The following is a 24,522-nucleotide window of genomic DNA, read 5'->3' as shown; positions in this document are numbered from 1 at the left end:
CCATATTACAATCCACTGGACTTAAGTGACATTGTTTCATATCTGCTCCAGTATCTGGATGTCATTATCTCGAGAATTTCTAAGGATTACTAACAACTTTTATTCGTGTATGATTTAAGTGTAAAAGATATCCCATGGCAACTCGTAATCTCAAATTAATGCTGCTGAGCCAAAGCATAGATTTTGCTAGGGTATGAAGACAAAGTTCGTAAAGGCAATGTCCACTGCCATGCAGACTATTTCTATTCCTAGTCCTTGCCTATTCAAATGCTGGTAGATCTTGATTGATACAAACTCCTCCAATAATTTACTCTAGGCACACCCGTCTGTAGTTTCTTGGCTTGTCCTTGCAGCCATCAAAGGTACAACATTAGCCAACCTTCAGTCTTCTGGTATATCCCCATGGATAAAGATAATGCAAATATCTTAGCCAGGGCTCCAGCAATTTCTTCCCTTTAATATCCTAGGATATACCTGGCTAGATCCTGGGGGATCTTAATATACTGTAATATTTTAAGCCTGCTAGTACGCAAAGGGCCCACTGTTCCATATTCTTGAATCCCTTCCCCTGCTTGTTACTGGGACACATTTGGTTGCACTTGCTACACTCTTTACCCTTAATGGTCGCCAGTTGGACAAAGTGATTCAAGAACATTCTCAAAGTTATCTTAAACTCTTGAGAGTCCCTGACCTGTGACAGATATGGAGAAGATACATCCAAGATGGCTTGGGAACCATGTTTCTTTGGTGAGAGCACACAGACGCAAGCGTAATTGGTAGAGCGTATGCATTTCCCCAAATAGCCACCAGTCCACATTGTTTGTCAGCTGCATAGAGGACAGATGTGTGGTGCGTCTGTCACCGTGCCCATCAAAAACCAGCAACACTGCGTTGCTAATGTTTTCAACGATTTAATAATGATACATAAGGCTCAATGGTGTGGGATCAAGTCACCTTTAACCTTGAGGGATTTGCTACTGCCCTAACCAAGCAAACTCACCAACATTCTCGGCACAACTCACTTGCACTAACGGCAGAGGGAACATGGGAAGTAGTGCAAAAGGGAACAGGCTAGGAACTTGAGCAGTTGTATAAAAATGAGGGGCTGGTAGGTATGTGACTGGAACATGGGCAGGTGATTATCCAGGTGTAAAGCAGAGTGCATGGTAGGTTGCGTGGACAGCCTGAGCCAGAACAGCTGACAAACATGCAGGTGGGATCTCGGAGCGGGAGTTGAGCTGGAAGGAAGTCTTGAGATAGAAAGTGAGATCAAAGTTGGGTGAGAAGTGCAGAGGATATGCAGAGATTTGGGTGAAAACTGGATTGAGGGTGGGGGATGAGAACAAAAGCGGAAGCAAAGGACAATGGCATCTGCCTGAGATTTGTAATCTTTGGACTTGGAAGAATGAGAGTTGATCTTATTGAAACATTAGATCTGAAGGACTTGACGGGATAGACTTTGAGATATACAGTAGTTACAATGTATGGGGCAGTCATTTAAAACTGAATTATTTTAAATTGTAGGGCGGTGATTCTCTATTCCAGTGTTGTGGAGACTAAATCATCGGATTATTTAAGGAGATGAGGACATTTTTTAAAGTTTAGTGTATGGAGGACTATGGTGAACTCGTAGTGTCAATGTAAGCGTAAAGCAGCACTGATCATAATACAGGAGCAGAATTTGGCCATTTAGCCAAACGAGTCTACCCTGCCATTTTTTTCCGACAAGCCCATTCTCCCTCTTCTCTTTTTAACCTTTGACACGTAAAAAGGTGCTAAATGAATCAGTAGGCCAGGCAACATGTCTGGAGAACATGGATAGGTAATGCTTCGGGCTGAGACCCTTCTTCACCTAACCATGTTCTGCAGAGATGCTGAGTTACTCCAGCACTTTGTGTCCTGTGTATTAACCAGCATCTGTATTCCTTTGTTTCTGTCAATCTTCACTTAAAAAAAAAAAAAAAAAATACCCCCAAAGCCTTGGTGATGTGCAATGATTGCACGATGAGGCAGGCTTAAAAAGGCCTTGCTATTGTGTCAATGCCGCGTGTCCGAAGCAGAAGCAATGAAAGCAACAACTTGCAGTACATTCATTCCACGCCACGCTTGCTGCGCGGGGCCGGAAGTGACGTAGAGGCCGCCCCCCAACCCCCACCCCCGGCAGCCTCCATTTTGTGATCGACTTTTATTCCAACTGCGTCATTCCAGCGGAGGCTCCGTGCAGGTAACAGGCGCGGAGGGCAGCGGACGCTTTAGTTCCGAAAATGGAACCACTTTCGGGTTTTTTTCCATCGTTCACTTGGAGAGGGAGAAGCGACGGGTGGTGGCCTGGTGGGATTTCTTTTAGTATTAGCTCTCCACCTTCCTTCCCCATCTCCCTCACCAACGACGACAACCATGCAATTAATTTAGCAGCGTCGCCGATGTGGGCGGAATCGAATCTCGGTGTGACTGCCGCAGTGTAGATCGATGTGTTCGTCGCATCTTTTTTCAAAAAAAAGTTAAACAATGGTGAATAATCTCCCGCAGTCGGCGGGGAGTTTGCCCGGGTGCGGGAAGGCGCCGAGTCATCGTTGCCCGGGGCTTGGGGAGCGGCGCGGCGCGGCGCAGCCGCCATTTTGAGCACCTCGGCTCAGGCTGTCGTGCGGGCGGCCCACGGATCGCATTCCCATCCCCCCCATTACATTCGCTGTACTTTGACCCATGTGTAGGTTGCGCCCCCCCCCCCCCCAATCCAAAGATGCAGCTGGAAGTTGCCTGTTCGCCTGTAACACCCCCACCCCCATTCTCATCCGAGCATCTGCCGCCTTGTCCTCGCCCTAGAGCTGTAGTTCGTGCTGCCCCCCCCTTCTCCATCGCCATATCCAATTCTCTCAAGGCTAAATAGAACCTCCCACAACACATCTACAGGCAGTTCGTTCCAGATTACAACTACCATCGCTATCAGTTCCTGTTTCTATTTTATGCCTGCGAGTTGCAGACGTGAGACGGGGTTTCCTCTTGATTTATGAAATGACTTTTTCCCTCCTGTTCCTTTGCTATCTCGTCCGATTAGATTGGCTATTATAATCGGGGAATAGGCACGGACGATTCATTCATTGGCTGTTTCGGCCGGAGGAGCCGCATTATTGCAAAGTGTTGAGTGCTATCTTTGTCGGAATGACTCGATCCATCTGCACTCTTGAGGTTGCTCACATCGACCGTAACTAGTGTTCAGGTTATTCTTTTCATTCTGCGAATCGAGCATACTTAGAATTAATGTGTAAGAAGACTGCCTGCCCCGCTGAGTTACTCCAGCTTTTTGAATCAAGTAGCCAAGTCCATGAGCCCTGCCTGAGTTGTGATGTCTTCCAGAACTAGCTGTGGGAGGGATTGTTCAAGTGACATGAGTAATAATTAGGCACCTTTTATTAGTTGGTATCCATCACCAAGATATTTTATTCAACTATAGTGCTGGAAACCTTAAAGAAAAATAGAGGATATTGCAATATCATTTTTGTCAAAATGTTGACAGTTTTGCAGCATTTGACTAATTGCCGCATCATAAAAACGCCAATAAAAGCACAGTACTTAAGAATGAAGGAATCTGCTGGATTTCATCTAGTACAGTTCTTTATTCAGGAAAGTAATTGTGGCAGTAAATCAATTGTATCAGCCCCAGAACAATTTTATAAGCAGTACATTTGCACAAGCACACCACCATCCGCACAAAGCTTTTTTCACTTCCGTACTGTTAAATTATAGCTCTAGTATACCATTGTTAAAAAAATAGCACTTTGTTGCTTAAACCTCCCCCAATCCATGCTTTGTACTCCCTTAAAGATTACAGGCAGAGGCTCACATCAATTTGAAAATAGTGAACGTTCTTTCATTGTTATTATCTGAAAGTGTTGTGGATTTTTTTTCATTGTTAGGAAGCATGTGAAGCATTATTAAAAAGTTTAAATTCAAGGTATGGCTGTTTTTGAATGATGCCGATATCGTTGTATGCATATTTAAGAGAAGAACTTTTCTCTCATATTTTTCTAGGTGTTCATTGTTTAGGATGAGTTCCCGAGTGTTCATCGGTAGACTGAGCCCTCATGCTACTGAGAGAAACGTGGAAAAATTTTTCAAGGGGTATGGACGAATTAAGGAAATTGATTTGAAGAATGGTTTTGGATTTGTGGTAAGTTTTTATTTTAGGTGTTTGAATAGGCTCAAATAAATTTGCAAGAAGTCATTACTTCATTTTTCTTCCTACCCATTTCAGAGTTTAGCATTATTTTGCATTGTGTTGATCACCAAAATTAAGGCTGACACTGCTGAAAATAACCAGCTGTACCTTACATTTAAAATCATATTTTCAACAGAAAATGGACCTTTAACAACACATTTCCACCTCCCCGTGTGAGTTCTCTTGTCACTCATCCACATGTAATGCCCTCGTCCATTTTCTAATCTCTCATATTTATGTCACGTCACTTTCAATACATCAATGGCAGGCATAAAAGACAAATATTTTAGTATTGCTGTATATTGCTACATTGTTGTATTGTAACATGTTTCTAGGGCATACATAATTATTGGAAATACAGTATCTTTTAAATAAAGCCTTTTGCAGAGCACAAGTAATTGATATGACATCATACCAGTCCACTTAGTATAACTATTGCTGGTATGAGGTCATATCAATTACTTGTCCTCTGCAAAAGGCTTTATTTAAAAGCTACTTTATTCCCAATATTTATGTATGGCCTAGAAACATGTGATAGTCAACGAAAAGGCTCAGCAGATACCACTTTTCATTCACTTCTAATTTGGCTCATCGATGATCTTTGTTTAGTTTAGTGTAGAGATATTGTGCGGAAACAGGCCCTTTGGCCCACAGAGTCTGCGCCAGCCAGCAATCACCCCGTACATTAGCACTATCCTACACACTAGGGACAATTTACAATGTGCAGACAGGAACGGCAGGTGCTGGTTTAGACTGAAAATAGGCACAAAATGGTGGAGTAACTCAGTGGGGCAGGCAGCATCTCTGGAGAGATGGAATAGGTGACGTTTTGGGTCAAGACCCTTTACCACCCACTTTAGTGTCATCTGCAAACTTGCTCATCATGCCTTTTATGTTCTCATCCAAATTTTTGATTTGGGCAAACACCAATGGGAACACCAACCGAATCCTGAGCCACACCGCAAGTCACAGACCTCCAGCAACTTTCTACAATCACCTACTGCTTCCTTCCATGAAACCTATTTTCTATCCAGTCAGCTATCTTTCCTTAGATCCCTTGGTTTGACCTCTCCTTGGTTTCATGTCTGCCTGTCCCATGCTGATGACTTTTTAAAGAACACGGTGGAGTACTTCTTGATGTAGTATTTATATAGCAACGTATTTTAGCTTGGTTGTTTTAACTCTGCAATTTAATTAATTTTGTTATCTGGTAAGCTAATGTAAGCTAATCTTAAGGTGCATTAACTGAGCGTTTATACTTTTAAAATATTAATAAAGAGGATTAAAGGTAGACACATGCATTGGTAGAATTACCAATACCCATGGTTTATTCCTTAAAAAAGGCTAAAGTAGAAACAAATATTATCAGAAACACGCAGCAGATCTGTGGTAAAAGAAACAGTCAATGCAATAATAATGTTACTTGAATAGGCTTACATGTGTTTGAGGGTATATTCCATAAGCTCATTAATGGAAAAAAGATGAATTCTTTTTAGGAGTTTGAAGATTACAGAGATGCAGAAGATGCAGTTTATGAGCTGGATGGAAAAGAATTGTGCAATGAAAGGTATAAAAATAGTTTTTGTGTTTCTTTGTCAATACTATTTATAGATATTTATATATATTAATGTTATCAAATCTTCAGAGTTACAGTTGAACATGCCCGAGCTCGCCCTAGAGGAGGTCGTGGAGGGGGACGGTTTCAAGGTCGTTTTAGCCAACGTTGGTCCCGTAGTAGTGGAGGGGGAAGGTGAGTTCAAAGTGTTGGGAACACTCTTCAATTGAATAAATAAATAAATAACAAGCAGAACAGGCGTATAGCCTTCTAAGAGCCAACTCCCATTGGACCATAGTTGGATATGTTCACATGTTTGAATACAACTTGGAATGTTTGGAAATGGTGTCATTCATAACTTTATCACAAGGTGTGCAGCATGTTGGTAAAGTTATTGTATTGGGATATTTTTTTAATTAATATTCTTATTTCCTTGTGTTCCATGTCCGTTACTGCGTATTTATTTTAGTCTAGAAGTTCAGCTGCAGTTAGGCATTATAGATCTGGCATGACCCAACGCCCTTCTGTTAATGGTTCAGTACAGAGAGTTTAATATCATTTGGTTGATTTCAGAAGTTCATTGTTTGCTTTTAATTAACTTTGGACTCAAATGCCTCAATAGTAAGTTTTGATAATGTGATGATCTCCATTATTTCTCTTTTAGAAATGGACCTCCAGTTCGGACAGAAAACCGAGTGATTGTTGAAAATCTGTCTTCAAGAGTTAGCTGGCAGGTATGTTATGTAAAATAGTAAATTGTGTTTTCTGGTGTTAACACAAATTGTAAAATGAAATAAAACTGGTTATTCCTTTTGGATTAAATATGAATAGGGCTTTCAAGGTTGGTCAAGACTCTTTACAGTGAAGGGCGCATCATAGTTCAGGAGCTCGCTCATTCAACAAATTTAAATCTAATAAATAAAGGGAAAAAGCAAATAATTGTTACATAGCTATAGATAATTTTGGAAAACTACAAATTATGCTGCTAAATTACATTGGAAATTGAAAAAATGATGTTGATATTCCCATACTGTCGACCACAACATGGCTAACAAGCACGTGGGTGTGATATTTGAAAATATATTATTACACTATTCATCCAGATCTACATATTATTTCAAACTTTGTGCTTCATGATTGTGAATCTGTGTTCCTTTACTGTAAAATGGCTTGGTCACATACAACCTATCATCCTTAAGTCTCGTGTAAGCTTTTGAAGCACTGCGTTGTTGATATTACATGTCATTGTGCACAGTTTAATTTAAAGTTCTGTAAAATAATATCCTAAGCTAAATGTTTTGGAAGGTCTATCCCGTAACTTGAATTATTATTCTTAGACCTCCAGCCCTATTACATTTGAATATTTGCTGAGTGTCTAAGGTGATGCTCATCCTGTTGGCCTCATTGTGAAAAGAGGTGGAACAGGAATATTTGCGGTGAGGTATGGGTCAAATGCCCATGATCTCTCACCAGACTAGCTCCTCTCGGGTGACTGGGGAGGGATAGACTTGCCCATGAAGAAGGCAGGTACTGGGCATATTGTTTTCACCATCAGTGGGGAAGCTGACCAAATACCTGCCTTTTGTACAGGTAAATAGAGTGTGGCATTGAGTAGTTTGTGAACTGTTTAACTTGCAGTACTATTAGTCAGCTTGTTTTCTGGACGTTCAGTTAAGCCAGTTTAACTTGTTTGCCTGTTAACCTTGAAAGCCTTAAGTATGACATTTGTTTGGTTTTTATGCTTAATGTTTACAAAGTTTAACCAAATATTAAAACCTTTATTTACCAGCCTCTCGTTATGTCGTTGGCCTTGTGACGAGGAGTGCCGTTGGTTTTCCTAATCGCTCTGGCTTGGTCTCTTGGGCCTAGTTGAAATGCCAGTCCGCTCCTACGTTTGTCATTTGGTGATCTAGATCTGTGTGTGGTGGTCTGACCTACATGGTGGGCACTTGGTTAATGCCAGTGTTCCGTGCTGCACCCCGAAAATGGTGTCTTCCTAAAGTCGAGAGGTCTGGGCGCCCACTCTAAAATGAGGTCCTTGTTGGGAGAAATTCGCTAGTAGGGTTGGTTGGAAGCTCGATTGAAGTGAGGTGAGGAGTCTCTGGTACGACGCAAGAGTAGCAATGTTTATTCCCATGGAAATGTCAGCGTCTGCCTTTAAGGTGGGGCGATGTCCGGGGAAGGCTCGCATCGAATGATAGCGTCGGTCCAGTGGGTGGTGAAGAGCACCATCTGGTCTCCAGTCGTGGTGGTACCTCTGCAAGTGATTGTTGCATTTGGCTGGGTGAATAGCCTAGGGATTTGTACAGGAAGGTAATACAAATTTTGAAATTAGAATTGTTTTTAAACAATTTTTCCAATAATCTTGTATATTGGAAAATAACAGATCAAGTGTTTTAATGTGCTCCTTTTTACCTAACTGATCTGATCTTACTTAGGATCTGAAAGATTTTATGAGACAGGCTGGAGAAGTGACATTTGCTGATGCGCACAGACACAAGCTCAATGAAGGGTAAGTTCCGAGAATGAATTGGGCTAGTAGCTTGAAACAGCTGACGTGAATAGGAACAACCTGTTGAATGTTAATAGCACCAGTGAAAGTGTAATCCTGTATGCTAACATTGAATTTGAAAAAGAAACAACTTTTTAGAGGCTGAGATTTAAGATGCTAAAATAATACAAACATCATGTTTCTGCTGAGTTCGCACATCGAATTTGGTTGAAAATTGATATATAAATTGTTTTAATGGTGTATTCATTGCGGAACAGAATTATGTAATAGTTGCTACCATATAAATGCCCCTTTCTTTCTGCTAAATAAAAATATCAGTGATGTGACTGATTTAAAAAAAAAAAAATCTGTTTGCAAACGTAGATCAAATTGATCAGATTTTTGTTAATGTGTGTCTATATGAAGTTTGATTACATTAGGACAATCTATCTTATTAGTCTACGGTTTTATTAGGAATCACATATTTCACTTGTTTTTGCCAAGTGCCTATACTTGCCACCATTTAGCTCTCCACCCACATATTTCTTTGTCACCACACAAATAAAAAATCGCGTTAAAATTTGCATGACACCAAAAGTCTGAATAGATTTTTCTGAATTTGATCTTTCTTTCAAAGGATTGTAGAATTTGCCTCTTATAGTGACTTAAAGAATGCTCTTGACAAGCTGTCTGGAACAGAGCTTAATGGGAGGAGGATCCGACTCATTGAGGAACGTAAACAATACAGGTAAATGCTGCTCCAGTGTTCTGTTTGGTTTATACCACATCATAATCTTTTGGGGTTAACATTTTGGAGGGTGCTATATTATCTTAATGAAAACTAGAATTCTGAGATATGCAGTTTATATTACACTGCAATTTTGTGGGGAGGTTGTATTTTCGTAACTACTGTTAGTAATTTTGGTTATGAAGACAGTCTTAAATTCTAGGTTGGATAGTTTTAATAGATTTATTGTTGGAACAAGCCATTTCATTTTAAATGATATGCCGGGAATATTTAGCATCTGAAGGGAGAGAACATTTTAGATTGTTGACCATGCAACAAAACAAGGCACAAAAAAAAAATATTTTAAATTACAGTGGCACAGCTGGTAGAACTGCCTCATAGCATCCTGACCTTGGGTACTGTGTGGAGTTTTTGCGTTCTCCCTGACCGCGTGGGTTTCCTCCAGGGATGTGGACTAGGTGGAGTGAAGGCCCTATTTCCATTCTCTCTAAACTGAACTCTAAATTTATGGAGAAGGGGATGTGGTGGAGAGAACTAGGCGAATGTCTAGGAATGTCTAGGCGAATGTCTCTTAGGATTCAGACAAATGAGGGCTTGTTGATTGCAGATAACCTGTTCAGTGGGGGAGTGAATAGAGGGTTAATTAGAGAAAGAAAATAATCAAGACGAAAATAGTGCAGGTGGCTGAAAATCTGACATAAAAGCAAATACTGGAAATACCCAGCTGGTCAAGTAGCATTTGTTGGGAGAAAGAAATTGAATTAATGTTAAAGGTGGACCTTTTATTAAAATTGGCTGGTCCAGAAAAGGTTGAATTGAATGTTGAATTCCCATGGAAGTTGCATGCAAAGTCGGAAAAAACAGATGAGTTTTCTTGGGTTTCGTTTGAATTTTAAGATGTCAAAAACAGGTAGGACAGAGAATTAAAGTGTCTGGCAACTGGAAATTCAGGATCACTGGAGGTTTTTGAATTAAATTCTTGTCTCTATGCATAGGTTCACAATGCACAGATACTTGAGTTCTCACATTCTTTATTTTTTCAGGTCTCGGACCAGGTCCCGATCCCGTAGTCGCAGTTCATCCAGGTCTCGTAGCCGAACACGTAGCCGATCTCGTTCCCGAGGCCGCAAGTCCTACAGTAGGTCAAAGAGTAGGAGTCGCAGTAAAACACGTTCTCGTAGTAGATCCCCTGTGCCTGCTAAAGAGCAGAAGGGCAGGTCTCCTTCACCAGCTAAATCCCCCTCAGCAGAACGTCCAAGATCTCGTTCTCGATCCCGGTCTCGTTCACGATCAAAATCGCGATCCCGATCCAGATCGCCTTCTGCTGAGAGTGCTGAATAAATGTATTTGTTAATTCATAATTTGGACTGATATCCTAAGTAAAAATTGGTGTACTATAAGCCAAGTAGGAATTGGTAAATTTCTGTCAATGGCTCGCATATTTCATTTGTTTACTTATAGGCACAGTATGCGTGGTTATTGAACGTACAGTACGTTTGACGATTACAATTCACTTTACTTTAGGAAACAATTTTTATCTTTGTTTTCGATATTTCATTTGGTAATCTTTCTGTTCCATTTACTTTCTGTACGCCAATACCGAATGCCATTTCATCAATTTTTTTTTTCTTATGCATAGCTTCAAATAAACAAACATCCCACAAAATGATTTACAATGATTATGTGAATATGTTTCTGTAATTCTTTTCTGCCCTTGGCCTTGCATATCATCTGAGGTAACTTTTCCCATTGTTGGATAGGTTTTAGAAATTCCATTGCAGCAAATCTTCTATGTACCACTGTGTTTAAGATAGACAGAAAGAAAAATGTTGTGTAATATTGCGTGTCCGCCCCTTTTGTATATTAAATACCTACTTTGTGTTGCTGTAATTTTTGCATTTGTGCAACGTTAGGAAAATTAACATGCTTTGAATAACTTGACCCTAATGCTTATAAAGATGGAGAACGAACACGCCTGGCTCCCAGGTTGTTTTGGAAAATATTCGTGGAATTGTATTATTTTATGTCCTTGGGAAATATGGTTTTTAATGTCATGCACTATAGAATGCAGCATTTCTATTTTATTTACTTCTGCCAGATTGTTGACAGCTCATGACATTAGATTTGAAGTAAATTCTTTTTTTTTTAAATTGCAATAAGTCCTCGAATTTGATCCTATTGCTGAGTCATTGATCTTGACTCAAATTTCTTTACTTCCAGTAAGTTGGTGGTTTATGCTATAGTATAACTCTGGGATGAAAATGCTCTTGGTTAGGCAGCTATGCTTATTGTGAATCTAGACATAGTTTTGATCTTTCAATAGAGGTCTTAGGGAGAGGTTTAACCACCATTGTGTTCAACTAATGTCTGAGAAACAATTGAGCTGCCGAGGCCAATCATGCTGATCATTAGGGAAGTGTACAAAGAATTGAAATTTCCTCTGTACTGAGCCGTCGCTGTTCATTATATCCTTAAGGCTTAGTAAATTTTATAATGAAATAACATTGATTTGTTTGTATCTATGTAGATGGAAAAGAATTAAAATGAAAAGATTGCGCAAAATATTACGTTTCAATTGTTTGATTTATAACCATTAAGAATGTGCCCCAGAGTTGGTCACAGTTTCGCATTCTTTGTCTTGCAAGTTTTGGTACATTTTCCCTGATTTCTGTTCTGCATATCTTTGAAGTTGACATCACGCTTTGTTATATTCATTGGTTGAAGATGTAAATCAGTCCCAAGACACTTGACTATTTGGTGTTATCACTATAGCAGGTAACCTGGAGTGGCTAATAAAAGAATGGAGATGCAAAAACAAAATGAGGGAAATATTCAGCAGCCCGGGCAGGCAGTGAAAAATAAGCTTGTTTTAAGTTGCAACAAAGGGAAATGTAAGGAATGTCTATGTTAGGATGGAGACTTGTCAGAAGTTTTAAAAATTATAAGGAAGATAAGTAGGTTATAATCTGTTTATCCCTGGAGCTCACTTACTGGGGAATGGTGGGGAAAATGGCCAACATAGAATGTTTGGAAGGTAATAAAATAGATGTATCAATGTATTTAGCCTTCACAGCAAGCTTAATTAAAATAGGCATTGGGAGTCGTAAAATGCTGAAATTGATACACTGCTGAAAACCAGGCTTCCTTATCCATTGTGGGGGGGATAATTGTTTGCAGTTCTGTCAAGATTCTTATCCGTTATGAGATTACAGCTGCTCTTTGTCACTGCAGGCAAATCTAGAAGTTAACAAACTGTCTTTTTAAAAAAAATAAGTAGACCCCATCAATTCTACCTTCAGGGATAATAATATCTATTTGTTAGATATGTGAGATTTTCAAAATAACAGGATGCATAAGGTTACAGATAACTGGGGAAAGACAAAGATGAAAGGTTACAGAGACATTGATCAATGATAATTTATATCAAATCCACAAGTAACCATTGTGTCATGAGAATATAAAAATGCTGTACGTGCTGTGAATCTTTGAAACACTTGGCTTCTCTCAGTTTTTTTCGGTGCGCAGTGTTATACGAGAATTTCGCCCAGTCTGACCCATAGTAAATGGGCTGCTGGAATTCCCTGAGGAGCGAGCGCTGACCTCCTAGTGAAAACGGCGGCTCCCCACATAAAGGGTATACTTCTGTCTCTTTTGGGACTGACTAGGCAAATCTGTGGGGAAGGCCCTGGTTCTCCTGGAGGAGCTAGAACATGGGGCGGGTCCTTACAGTAGACGGGTGCGCAAGATGGGGACTGCGGGGCATTCCGTCTCAGCCTTAAGGCGATGTTTAGGGCCTTGTAGAGGGCCGGGATCCCTAGGGAGTGGGTGGATGGGATACCCACTCCCGCCATCTATGCTTTGTGGAAAGATCACTGTCGGGATGAGCGAGTCTGGGGAGAAAGGAACCAACATCACCCGGAAAGAGGGATGGAAGTCTTCTCTCAACCATCCCCCTGACACCCTACAGACGGTCAGTCGCGATACCCTTGGGGTCGCATCCACAAGGGGAGTTGAGTCAAGAGTGTTTTATTATATTAGCCAGTTGGGTCCCGTCCCTCAACGCTGGGGGGGGGGGGGGGAGAGAGGAGGAGGCCTGCGGCGTCACACACGCTCACCACCCTCCTTGATATTATATTAATATTATTCATTGGCTCCTTTTACCTTATCCACTGATGCATAGCCCCCAACTCGCAGGCCTGTCTAGGGGGGGGTGGGGGGGGGTAGAGGAGAGGATGGGGGGAGCAGGTATTAGCGGGGAGGATTTGGTTAGCGGGGGGGGGGGGGGGGGGAGCGGGCGTCAACACGGCGACCAAAGTACACGTGGAAAACAGTCACTCGCAGCGTGAGCAAGTCGGCAGCAAGCAGATCCATTGTGACATCATCAGCTCGTTTATTTTCAATGTATTTGAGATTTGTGAACATTTTCATAAATAACGAGTTAAAGTATGAATTTTTCAGATAAGACGATTTAGGACTAGGCTGGATAAAACTACAAGAATATGAAAAAAAATTACCGTCGGGTCGTCATTTTTTTCACCCGAGCAGATGTGATTAAACACACACACACACACACACACAATCCAAGATCAGACTTTTAATAGTTACTGGACCAAGTGGGACCCGTTGGGTCCCGTCCCCTCAATGCTTGGTTGGGGGAGGCCTGCGGCATCACATACACGCACTAACCACCCCTACACATGCGGAGGGGGGTGGAGGGAGAGGAGGAGGGGAGCCGGTCTGCGAGCGAGCGTGTGAGGTCACTTGCAGCGCGTGAACAACATGCAGCCATTGTGACGTCATCAGCCAAAGCCAGCCGAATTTCTATATTATTTAAAATTTTTGAACATTTTGATTAATAACGAGTAATAATTTCAGATCAGGCGATTTTTTACTTCATGGGATAAATCTCTACAAGAATATGTAAACATTTTTACCGTTAGAGCATTGTTTTTTCGAGCAGAATGATTATACACACACACATCCAGGATCAGAGTTTTATAAGTATACTAGACCAAGTGCAGACCCGTTGGGTCTGTTCCCCCAACGCACGGTTGCGAGGGGAGGGGGCGGCCTGAGGCGTCACACACACACACTAACCAACATCTCACACACACACTAACCACCCCTCACACACACACTAACCATCCCCATTGGTATTATATTAATATTATTAATTCATTCCTTTTACCCCAGACGGGTGCGCAAGATGGGGACTGCGGGGCATTCCGTCTCAGCCTTAAGGCGATGTTTAGGGCCTTGTAGAGGGCCGGGATCCCTAGGGAGTGGGTGGATGGGATACCCACTCCCGCCATCTATGCTTTGTGGAAAGATCACTGTCGAGGGGATGAGCGAGTCTGGGGAGAAAGGAACCAACATCACCCGGAAAGAGGGATGGAAGTCTTCTCTCAACCATCCCCCTGACACCCTACAGACGGTCAGTCGCGATACCCTTGGGGTCGCATCCACAAGGGGAGTTGAGTCAAGAGTGTTTTATTGTTATATTAGCCAGTTGGGTCCCGTCCCTCAACGCTGGGGGGGGGGGGGAGAGAGGAGGAGGCCTGCGGCGTCACACACGCTCACCACCCTCCTTGATATTATATTAATATTATTCATTGGCTCCTTTTACCTTATCCACTGATGCATAGCCCCCAACTCGCAGGCCTGTCTAGGGGGGGGGGGTGGGGGGGGGGGGGGGGTGTAGAGGAGAGGATGGGGGGAGCAGGTATTAGCGGGGAGGATTTGGTTAGCGGGGGGGGGGGAGCGGGCATCAACACGGCGACCAAAGTACACGTGGAAAACAGTCACTCGCAGCGTGAGCAAGTCGGCAGCAAGCAGATCCATTGTGACATCATCAGCTCGTTTATTTTCAACGGTATTTGAGATTTGTGAACATTTTCATAAATAACGAGTTAAAGTATGAATTTTTCAGATAAGACGATTTAGGACTAGGCTGGATAAAACTACAAGAATATGAAAAAAAATTACCATCGGGTCGTCATTTTTTTCACCCGAGCAGATGTGATTAAACACACACACACACACACACACACAATCCAAGATCAGACTTTTAATAGTTACTGGACCAAGTGGGACCCGTTGGGTCCCGTCCCCTCAATGCTTGGTTGGGGGAGGCCTGCGGCATCACATACACGCACTAACCACCCCTACGCATGCGGAGGGGGGTGGAGGGAGAGGAGGAGGGGAGCCGGTCTGCGAGCGAGCGTGTGAGGTCACTTGCAGCGCGTGAACAACATGCAGCCATTGTGACGTCATCAGCCAAAGCCAGCCGAATTTCTATATTATTTAAATTTTTTGAACATTTTGATTAATAACGAGTAATAATGCATGAGTTTTTCAGATCAGGCGATTTTTTACTTCATGGGATAAATCTCTACAAGAATATGTAAACATTTTTACCGTTAGAGCATTGTTTTTTCGAGCAGAATGATTATACACACACACATCCAGGATCAGAGTTTTATAAGTATACTAGACCAAGTGCAGACCCGTTGGGTCTGTTCCCCCAACGCACGGTTGCGAGGGGAGGGGGCGGCCTGAGGCGTCACACACACACACTAACCAACATCTCACACACACACTAACCACCCCTCTCACACACACACTAACCATCCCCATTGGTATTATATTAATATTATTAATTCATTCCTTTTACCCCAGACGGGTGCGCAAGATGGGGACTGCGGGGCATTCCGTCTCAGCCTTAAGGCGATGTTTAGGGCCTTGTAGAGGGCCGGGATCCCTAGGGAGTGGGTGGATGGGATACCCACTCCCGCCATCTATGCTTTGTGGAAAGATCACTGTCGAGGGGATGAGCGAGTCTGGGGAGAAAGGAACCAACATCACCCGGAAAGAGGGATGGAAGTCTTCTCTCAACCATCCCCCTGACACCCTACAGATGGTCAGTCGCGATACCCTTGGGGTTGCATCCACAAGGGGAGTTGAGTCAAGAGTGTTTTATTGTTATATTAGCCAGTTGGGTCCCGTCCCTCAACGCTGGGGGGGGGGGGGGGGGGAGAGAGGAGGAGGCCTGCGGCGTCACACACGCTCACCACCCTCCTTGATATTATATTAATATTATTCATTGGCTCCTTTTACCTTATCCACTGATGCATAGCCCCCAACTCGCAGGCCTGTCTAGGGGGGGGTGGGGGGGTGTAGAGGAGAGGATGGGGGGAGCAGGTATTAGCGGGGAGGATTTGGTTAGCGGGGGGGGGGGAGCGGGCGTCAACACGGCGACCAAAGTACACGTGGAAAACAGTCACTCGCAGCGTGAGCAAGTCGGCAGCAAGCAGATCCATTGTGACATCATCAGCTCGTTTATTTTCAATGGTATTTGAGATTTGTGAACATTTTCATAAATAACGAGTTAAAGTATGAATTTTTCAGATAAGACGATTTAGGACTAGGCTGGATAAAACTACAAGAATATGAAAAAAAATTACCGTCGGGTCGTCATTTTTTTCACCCGAGCAGATGTGATTAAACACACACACACACACACACACACACACACAATCCAAGATCAGACTTTTAATAGTTACTGGACCAAGTGGGACCCGTTGGGTCCCGTCCCCTCAATGCTTGGTTGGGGGAGGCCTGCGGCATCACATACACGCACTAACCACCCCTACGCATGCGGAGGGGGGTGGAGGGAGAGGAGGAGGGGAGCCGGTCTGCGAGCGAGCGTGTGAGGTCACTTGCAGCGCGTGAACAACATGCAGCCATTGTGACGTCATCAGCCAAAGCCAGCCGAATTTCTATATTATTTAAATTTTTTGAACATTTTGATTAATAACGAGTAATAATGCATGAGTTTTTCAGATCAGGCGATTTTTTACTTCATGGGATAAATCTCTACAAGAATATGTAAACATTTTTACCGTTAGAGCATTGTTTTTTCGAGCAGAATGATTATACACACACACATCCAGGATCAGAGTTTTATAAGTATACTAGACCAAGTGCAGACCCGTTGGGTCTGTTCCCCCAACGCACGGTTGCGAGGGGAGGGGGCGGCCTGAGGCGTCACACACACACACTAACCAACATCTCACACACACACTAACCACCCCTCTCACACACACACTAACCATCCCCATTGGTATTATATTAATATTATTAATTCATTCCTTTTACCCCAGACGGGTGCGCAAGATGGGGACTGCGGGGCATTCCGTCTCAGCCTTAAGGCGATGTTTAGGGCCTTGTAGAGGGCCGGGATCCCTAGGGAGTGGGTGGATGGGATACCCACTCCCGCCATCTATGCTTTGTGGAAAGATCACTGTCGAGGGGATGAGCGAGTCTGGGGAGAAAGGAACCAACATCACCCGGAAAGAGGGATGGAAGTCTTCTCTCAACCATCCCCCTGACACCCTACAGACGGTCAGTCGCGATACCCTTGGGGTCGCATCCACAAGGGGAGTTGAGTCAAGAGTGTTTTATTGTTATATTAGCCAGTTGGGTCCCGTCCCTCAACGCTGGGGGGGGGGGGAGAGAGGAGGAGGCCTGCGGCGTCACACACGCTCACCACCCTCCTTGATATTATATTAATATTATTCATTGGCTCCTTTTACCTTATCCACTGATGCATAGCCCCCAACTCGCAGGCCTGTCTAGGGGGGGGGGGTGGGGGGGTGGGGGGGTGTAGAGGAGAGGATGGGGGGAGCAGGTATTAGCGGGGAGGATTTGGTTAGCGGGGGGGGGGGAGCGGGCGTCAACACGGCGACCAAAGTACACGTGGAAAACAGTCACTCGCAGCGTGAGCAAGTCGGCAGCAAGCAGATCCATTGTGACATCATCAGCTCGTTTATTTTCAACGGTATTTGAGATTTGTGAACATTTTCATAAATAACGAGTTAAAGTATGAATTTTTCAGATAAGACGATTTAGGACTAGGCTGGATAAAACTACAAGAATATGAAAAAAAATTACCATCGGGTCGTCATTTTTTTCACCCGAGCAGATGTGATTAAACACACACACACACACACACACACAATCCAAGATCAGACTTTTAATAGTTACTGGACCAAGTGGGACCCGTTGGGTCCCGTCCCCTCAATGCTTGGTTGGGGGAGGCCTGCGGCATCACATACACGCACTAACCACCCCTACGCATGCGGAGGGGGGTGGAGGGAGAGGAGGAGGGGAGCCGGTCTGCGAGCGAGCGTGTGAGGTCACTTGCAGCGCGTGAACAACATGCAGCCATTGTGACGTCATCAGCCAAAGCCAGCCGAATTTCTATATTATTTAAATTTTTTGAACATTTTGATTAATAACGAGTAATAATGCATGAGTTTTTCAGATCAGGCGATTTTTTACTTCATGGGATAAATCTCTACAAGAATATGTAAACATTTTTACCGTTAGAGCATTGTTTTTTCGAGCAGAATGATTATACACACACACATCCAGGATCAGAGTTTTATAAGTATACTAGACCAAGTGCAGACCCGTTGGGTCTGTTCCCCCAACGCACGGTTGCGAGGGGAGGGGGCGGCCTGAGGCGTCACACACACACACTAACCAACATCTCACACACACACTAACCACCCCTCTCACACACACACTAACCATCCCCATTGGTATTATATTAATATTATTAATTCATTCCTTTTACCCCAGACGGGTGCGCAAGATGGGGACTGCGGGGCATTCCGTCTCAGCCTTAAGGCGATGTTTAGGGCCTTGTAGAGGGCCGGGATCCCTAGGGAGTGGGTGGATGGGATACCCACTCCCGCCATCTATGCTTTGTGGAAAGATCACTGTCGAGGGGATGAGCGAGTCTGGGGAGAAAGGAACCAACATCACCCGGAAAGAGGGATGGAAGTCTTCTCTCAACCATCCCCCTGACACCCTACAGACGGTCAGTCGCGATACCCTTGGGGTCGCATCCACAAGGGGAGTTGAGTCAAGAGTGTTTTATTGTTATATTAGCCAGTTGGGTCCCGTCCCTCAATGCTGGGGGGGGGGGGGGGAGAGAGGAGGAGGCCTGCGGCGTCACACACGCTCACCACCCTCCTTGATATTATATTAATATTATTCATTGGCTCCTTTTACCTTATCCACTGATGCATAGCCCCCAACTCGCAGGCCTGTCTAGGGGGGGGGGGGTGGGGGGGTGGGGGGGTGTAGAGGAGAGGATGGGGGGAGCAGGTATTAGCGGGGAGGATTTGGTTAGCGGGGGGGGGGAAGCGGGCGTCAACACGGCGACCAAAGTACACGTGGAAAACAGTCACTCGCAGCGTGAGCAAGTCGGCAGCAAGCAGATCCATTGTGACATCATCAGCTCGTTTATTTTCAACGGTATTTGAGATTTGTGAACATTTTCATAAATAACGAGTTAAAGTATGAATTTTTCAGATAAGACGATTTAGGACTAGGCTGGATAAAACTACAAGAATATGAAAAAAAATTACCGTCGGGTCGTCATTTTTTTCACCCGAGCAGATGTGATTAAACACACACACACACACACACACACAATCCAAGATCAGACTTTTAATAGTTACTGGACCAAGTGGGACCCGTTGGGTCCCGTCCCCTCAATGCTTGGTTGGGGGAGGCCTGCGGCATCACATACACGCACTAACCACCCCTACGCATGCGGAGGGGGGTGGAGGGAGAGGAGGAGGTGAGCCGGTCTGCGAGCGAGCGTGTGAGGTCACTTGCAGCGCGTGAACAACATGCAGCCATTGTGACGTCATCAGCCAAAGCCAGCCGAATTTCTATATTATTTAAATTTTTTGAACATTTTGATTAATAACGAGTAATAATGCATGAGTTTTTCAGATCAGGCGATTTTTTACTTCATGGGATAAATCTCTACAAGAATATGTAAACATTTTTACCGTTAGAGCATTGTTTTTTCGAGCAGAATGATTATACACACACACATCCAGGATCAGAGTTTTATAAGTATACTAGACCAAGTGCAGACCCGTTGGGTCTGTTCCCCCAACGCACGGTTGCGAGGGGAGGGGGCGGCCTGAGGCGTCACACACACACACTAACCAACATCTCACACACACACTAACCACCCCTCTCACACACACACTAACCATCCCCATTGGTATTATATTAATATTATTAATTCATTCCTTTTACCCCAGACGGGTGCGCAAGATGGGGACTGCGGGGCATTCCGTCTCAGCCTTAAGGCGATGTTTAGGGCCTTGTAGAGGGCCGGGATCCCTAGGGAGTGGGTGGATGGGATACCCACTCCCGCCATCTATGCTTTGTGGAAAGATCACTGTCGAGGGGATGAGCGAGTCTGGGGAGAAAGGAACCAACATCACCCGGAAAGAGGGATGGAAGTCTTCTCTCAACCATCCCCCTGACACCCTACAGACGGTCAGTCGCGATACCCTTGGGGTCGCATCCACAAGGGGAGTTGAGTCAAGAGTGTTTTATTGTTATATTAGCCAGTTGGGTCCCGTCCCTCAACGCTGGGGGGGGGGGGGGAGAGAGGAGGAGGCCTGCGGCGTCACACACGCTCACCACCCTCCTTGATATTATATTAATATTATTCATTGGCTCCTTTTACCTTATCCACTGATGCATAGCCCCCAACTCGCAGGCCTGTCTAGGGGGGGGGGGGGGGGGGGGGGGGGGGGGTGTAGAGGAGGGGATGGGGGGAGCAGGTATTAGCGGGGAGGATTTGGTTAGCGGGGGGGGGGGGAGCGGGCGTCAACACGGCGACCAAAGTACACGTGGAAAACAGTCACTCGCAGCGTGAGCAAGTCGGCAGCAAGCAGATCCATTGTGACATCATCAGCTCGTTTATTTTCAACGGTATTTGAGATTTGTGAACATTTTCATAAATAACGAGTTAAAGTATGAATTTTTCAGATAAGACGATTTAGGACTAGGCTGGATAAAACTACAAGAATATGAAAAAAAATTACCGTCGGGTCGTCATTTTTTTCACCCGAGCAGATGTGATTAAACACACACACACACACACACACACAATCCAAGATCAGACTTTTAATAGTTACTGGACCAAGTGGGACCCGTTGGGTCCCGTCCCCTCAATGCTTGGTTGGGGGAGGCCTGCGGCATCACATACACGCACTAACCACCCCTACGCATGCGGAGGGGGGTGGAGGGAGAGGAGGAGGTGAGCCGGTCTGCGAGCGAGCGTGTGAGGTCACTTGCAGCGCGTGAACAACATGCAGCCATTGTGACGTCATCAGCCAAAGCCAGCCGAATTTCTATATTATTTAAATTTTTTGAACATTTTGATTAATAACGAGTAATAATGCATGAATTTTTCAGATCAGGCGATTTTTTACTTCATGGGATAAATCTCTACAAGAATATGTAAACATTTTTACCGTTAGAGCATTGTTTTTTCGAGCAGAATGATTATACACACACACATCCAGGATCAGAGTTTTATAAGTATACTAGACCAAGTGCAGACCCGTTGGGTCTGTTCCCCCAACGCACGGTTGCGAGGGGAGGGGGCGGCCTGAGGCGTCACACACACACACTAACCAACATCTCACACACACACTAACCACCCCTCTCACACACACACTAACCATCCCCATTGGTATTATATTAATATTATTAATTCATTCCTTTTACCCCAGACGGGTGCGCAAGATGGGGACTGCGGGGCATTCCGTCTCAGCCTTAAGGCGATGTTTAGGGCCTTGTAGAGGGCCGGGATCCCTAGGGAGTGGGTGGATGGGATACCCACTCCCGCCATCTATGCTTTGTGGAAAGATCACTGTCGAGGGATGAGCGAGTCTGGGGAGAAAGGAACCAACATCACCCGGAAAGAGGGATGGAAGTCTTCTCTCAACCATCCCCCTGACACCCTACAGACGGTCAGTCGCGATACCCTTGGGGTCGCATCCACAAGGGGAGTTGAGTCAAGAGTGTTTTATTATATTAGCCAGTTGGGTCCCGTCCCTCAACGCTGGGGGGGGGGGGGGAGAGAGGAGGAGGCCTGCGGCGTCACACACGCTCACCACCCTCCTTGATATTATATTAATATTATTCATTGGCTCCTTTTACCTTATCCACTGATGCATAGCCCCCAACTCGCAGGCCTGTCTAGGGGGGGGGGTGGGGGGGTGGGGGTGTAGAGGAGAGGATGGGGGGGGCAGGTATTAGCGGGGAGGATTTGGTTAGCAGCGGGGGGGGGGGGGGGGGGAGCGGGCGTCAACACGGCGACCAAAGTACACGTGGAAAACAGTCACTCGCAGCGTGAGCAAGTCGGCAGCAAGCAGATCCATTGTGACATCATCAGCTCGTTTATTTTCAACAGTATTTGAGATTTGTGAACATTTTCATAAATAACGAGTTAAAGTATGAATTTTTCAGATAAGACGATTTAGGACTAGGCTGGATAAAACTACAAGAATATGAAAAAAAATTACCGTCGGGTCGTCATTTTTTTCACCCGAGCAGATGTGATTAAACACACACACACACACACAATCCAAGATCAGACTTTTAATAGTTACTGGACCAAGTGGGACCCGTTGGGTCCCGTCCCCTCAATGCTTGGTTGGGGGAGGCCTGCGGCATCACATACACGCACTAACCACCCCTACACATGCGGAGGGGGGTGGAGGGAGAGGAGGAGGGGAGCCGGTCTGCGAGCGAGCGTGTGAGGTCACTTGCAGCGCGTGAACAACATGCAGCCATTGTGACGTCATCAGCCAAAGCCAGCCGAATTTCTATATTATTTAAAATTTTTGAACATTTTGATTAATAACGAGTAATAATTTCAGATCAGGCGATTTTTTACTTCATGGGATAAATCTCTACAAGAATATGTAAACATTTTTACCGTTAGAGCATTGTTTTTTCGAGCAGAATGATTATACACACACACATCCAGGATCAGAGTTTTATAAGTATACTAGACCAAGTGCAGACCCGTTGGGTCTGTTCCCCCAACGCACGGTTGCGAGGGGAGGGGGCGGCCTGAGGCGTCACACACACACTAACCAACATCTCACACACACACTAACCACCCCTCTCACACACACACTAACCATCCCCATTGGTATTATATTAATATTATTAATTCATTCCTTTTACCCCATGCCCTGCCCTATCCACTCACACATAGCCTCCAATTCGCAGGCACGGAGGGGGAGTCGGAGGCACAGAGGGAGACACGGAGGCACAGCGAGGGAGACAGAGGCACAGAGAGGGACACGGAGGCACAGAGAGGGACATGGAGGCACAGAGAGATAACACGGAGGCACAGAGATAACACGGAGGGACACAGGCACACACAGAGGGCCACAGGAAGGGACACACACTAACCCCCCACCTAGATATATTAATATTATTCATTTGGTCCTTTAACCCCATCCCCCGCCCTATCCACTGACGCACAGCCCCCAACTGCGCAGGCGCGGCTAGAAAGGGAGGGGGTAGAGATAGAGGGCAGAGAGAAGACAGAGTGCGCAGAGAGAAAGGGCAGAATCAGAGAGAGGGCAGAGGCATCGTTTGGAGACCCCTGGTATACAGAGTCACCGGTTTGGCACCATTTCCAGATCCCAGTTGTAGTGTGCAGAGGTCTTGAACGGGCGGGGCGGGGAGTGTGAGGGTAGAGAAGGTGCAGAGAAAGAGTGGGCAGAGGCAGAGACAGAGAGAGGGCAGAGAGAGAGTGCTGGCGGGCGTGGGGCGGCTTCTTTTTAGCCCTGGTCACGGCCCCATCCCAAAGCCCGTGTTTGGCCCTCACTCCAGCTCCAGGCTCTGCTCCAGCCCAGGAAGCAGGCTCCTCACCAGGCGCTGGACTCGAGGGAGGCCACGGGCGGGGATCGACCTGAGGACCCCGAGCGAGGCGGTGGGCGGGCGTCGAACCGGTCTTGGCCCGCGGCAGCAGCCTCCCCACCAGGCGCCGGACCCGAGCGAGGATGTGGACGGGCGTGGACCCCGAGCAAGGCCGCCGAGCCCATGGAGCTCGAGATTGTGAGAGGAGCGGAAGAAGAGGATGTCCAAATGTTTTGTGGAGTGTATGAGTGAATGTAAAAGTGACATAGCTAGGAGGAGAGCAGGAAGGGGGGAGAGGGGTAGTGGGGAGTGGTGCAAGAGAGAGGGGGTGGGGGGAAGGGGAGGAGGGAGAGGGGGGAGGAGATGGAGAGGGGGGGAAGGGGAGGAGGAGAGTGGGGTGGAGGAGGAGAGTGGGGTGGGGGAGGGGATGAGAGGGGTTGGGGAAGGAGGAGGGAGAGGGGGCGGGGGAAGAGGGATGAGGGGTAGGGAATAGTGGTGAGGGAGGAGGAGGGTAAGAGTGCGGAAGAGGGGTAGGGGGAGTGGTGGAAGAGGCAGAGATGGGTTGGGGAGGGGGGTTGGGGTGGGAGGGGTGAGGAGAGGGGAGGGGTGAGAGAGGGTGGGGGTGGGGGAAGGGAGGAGAGAAGTGGTAGAGTGGGGAGGGAAGGGGTAGAGGGAGTGGTGGAAGAGGGACAGAGGGGTTGGGGAGGGAGAGGGGTGGAGTAAGGGGGAGAGAAGTGGGGAGG

General features: G+C 45.5%; 1 protein-coding gene across 3 annotated transcripts; it reads left to right on the top strand.

Annotated features, from left to right (window-relative positions):
* The first annotated feature begins 2,132 nt into the window (after positions 1 to 2,132).
* Positions 2,133 to 11,572, top strand: LOC116976855 (serine/arginine-rich splicing factor 5-like). 3 transcript variants are annotated; one of them, XM_033026845.1, is made up of 8 exons: positions 2,133 to 2,224; positions 4,030 to 4,168; positions 5,713 to 5,783; positions 5,862 to 5,966; positions 6,436 to 6,505; positions 8,210 to 8,283; positions 8,900 to 9,010; positions 10,054 to 11,572. In XM_033026845.1, the coding sequence occupies exons 2-8, from the start codon at positions 4,046 to 4,048 to the stop codon at positions 10,349 to 10,351; spliced, it is 852 nt and encodes a 283-aa protein (XP_032882736.1). In that variant the 5' UTR covers positions 2,133 to 2,224; positions 4,030 to 4,045; the 3' UTR covers positions 10,352 to 11,572. The 3 variants fall into 3 exon arrangements, with proteins under 3 accessions (XP_032882736.1, XP_032882738.1, XP_032882739.1); XM_033026847.1 differs by having other exon boundaries at positions 2,202 to 2,331; XM_033026848.1 differs by lacking the exon at positions 2,133 to 2,224 and adding an exon at positions 2,852 to 3,217.
* The last annotated feature ends 12,950 nt before the right edge of the window (positions 11,573 to 24,522 follow it).

Source organism: Amblyraja radiata, chromosome 9 (assembly GCF_010909765.2).
Source record: "Amblyraja radiata isolate CabotCenter1 chromosome 9, sAmbRad1.1.pri, whole genome shotgun sequence".
In the NCBI taxonomy this organism is placed as follows: Eukaryota; Metazoa; Chordata; class Chondrichthyes; order Rajiformes; family Rajidae; genus Amblyraja; species Amblyraja radiata.
The sequence above is the reverse complement of the archived record's forward strand: the minus strand, read 5'-3'. Positions and strand labels throughout refer to the sequence as shown.

What these genes read in the sequence shown, in the direction of transcription:
- LOC116976855 (XM_033026845.1), top strand. Translation starts at nt 4,046, where the DNA reads ATGAGTTCCCGAGTGTTCATCGGTAGACTGAGCCCTCATGCTACTGAG. An exon ending in AAAGAATTGTGCAATGAAAG is followed by an intron (nt 5,784 to 5,861) that starts GTATAAAAATAG and finishes TCAAATCTTCAG; the next exon opens with AGTTACAGTTGAACATGCCC. An exon ending in GAGGAACGTAAACAATACAG is followed by an intron (nt 9,011 to 10,053) that starts GTAAATGCTGCT and finishes TTATTTTTTCAG; the next exon opens with GTCTCGGACCAGGTCCCGAT.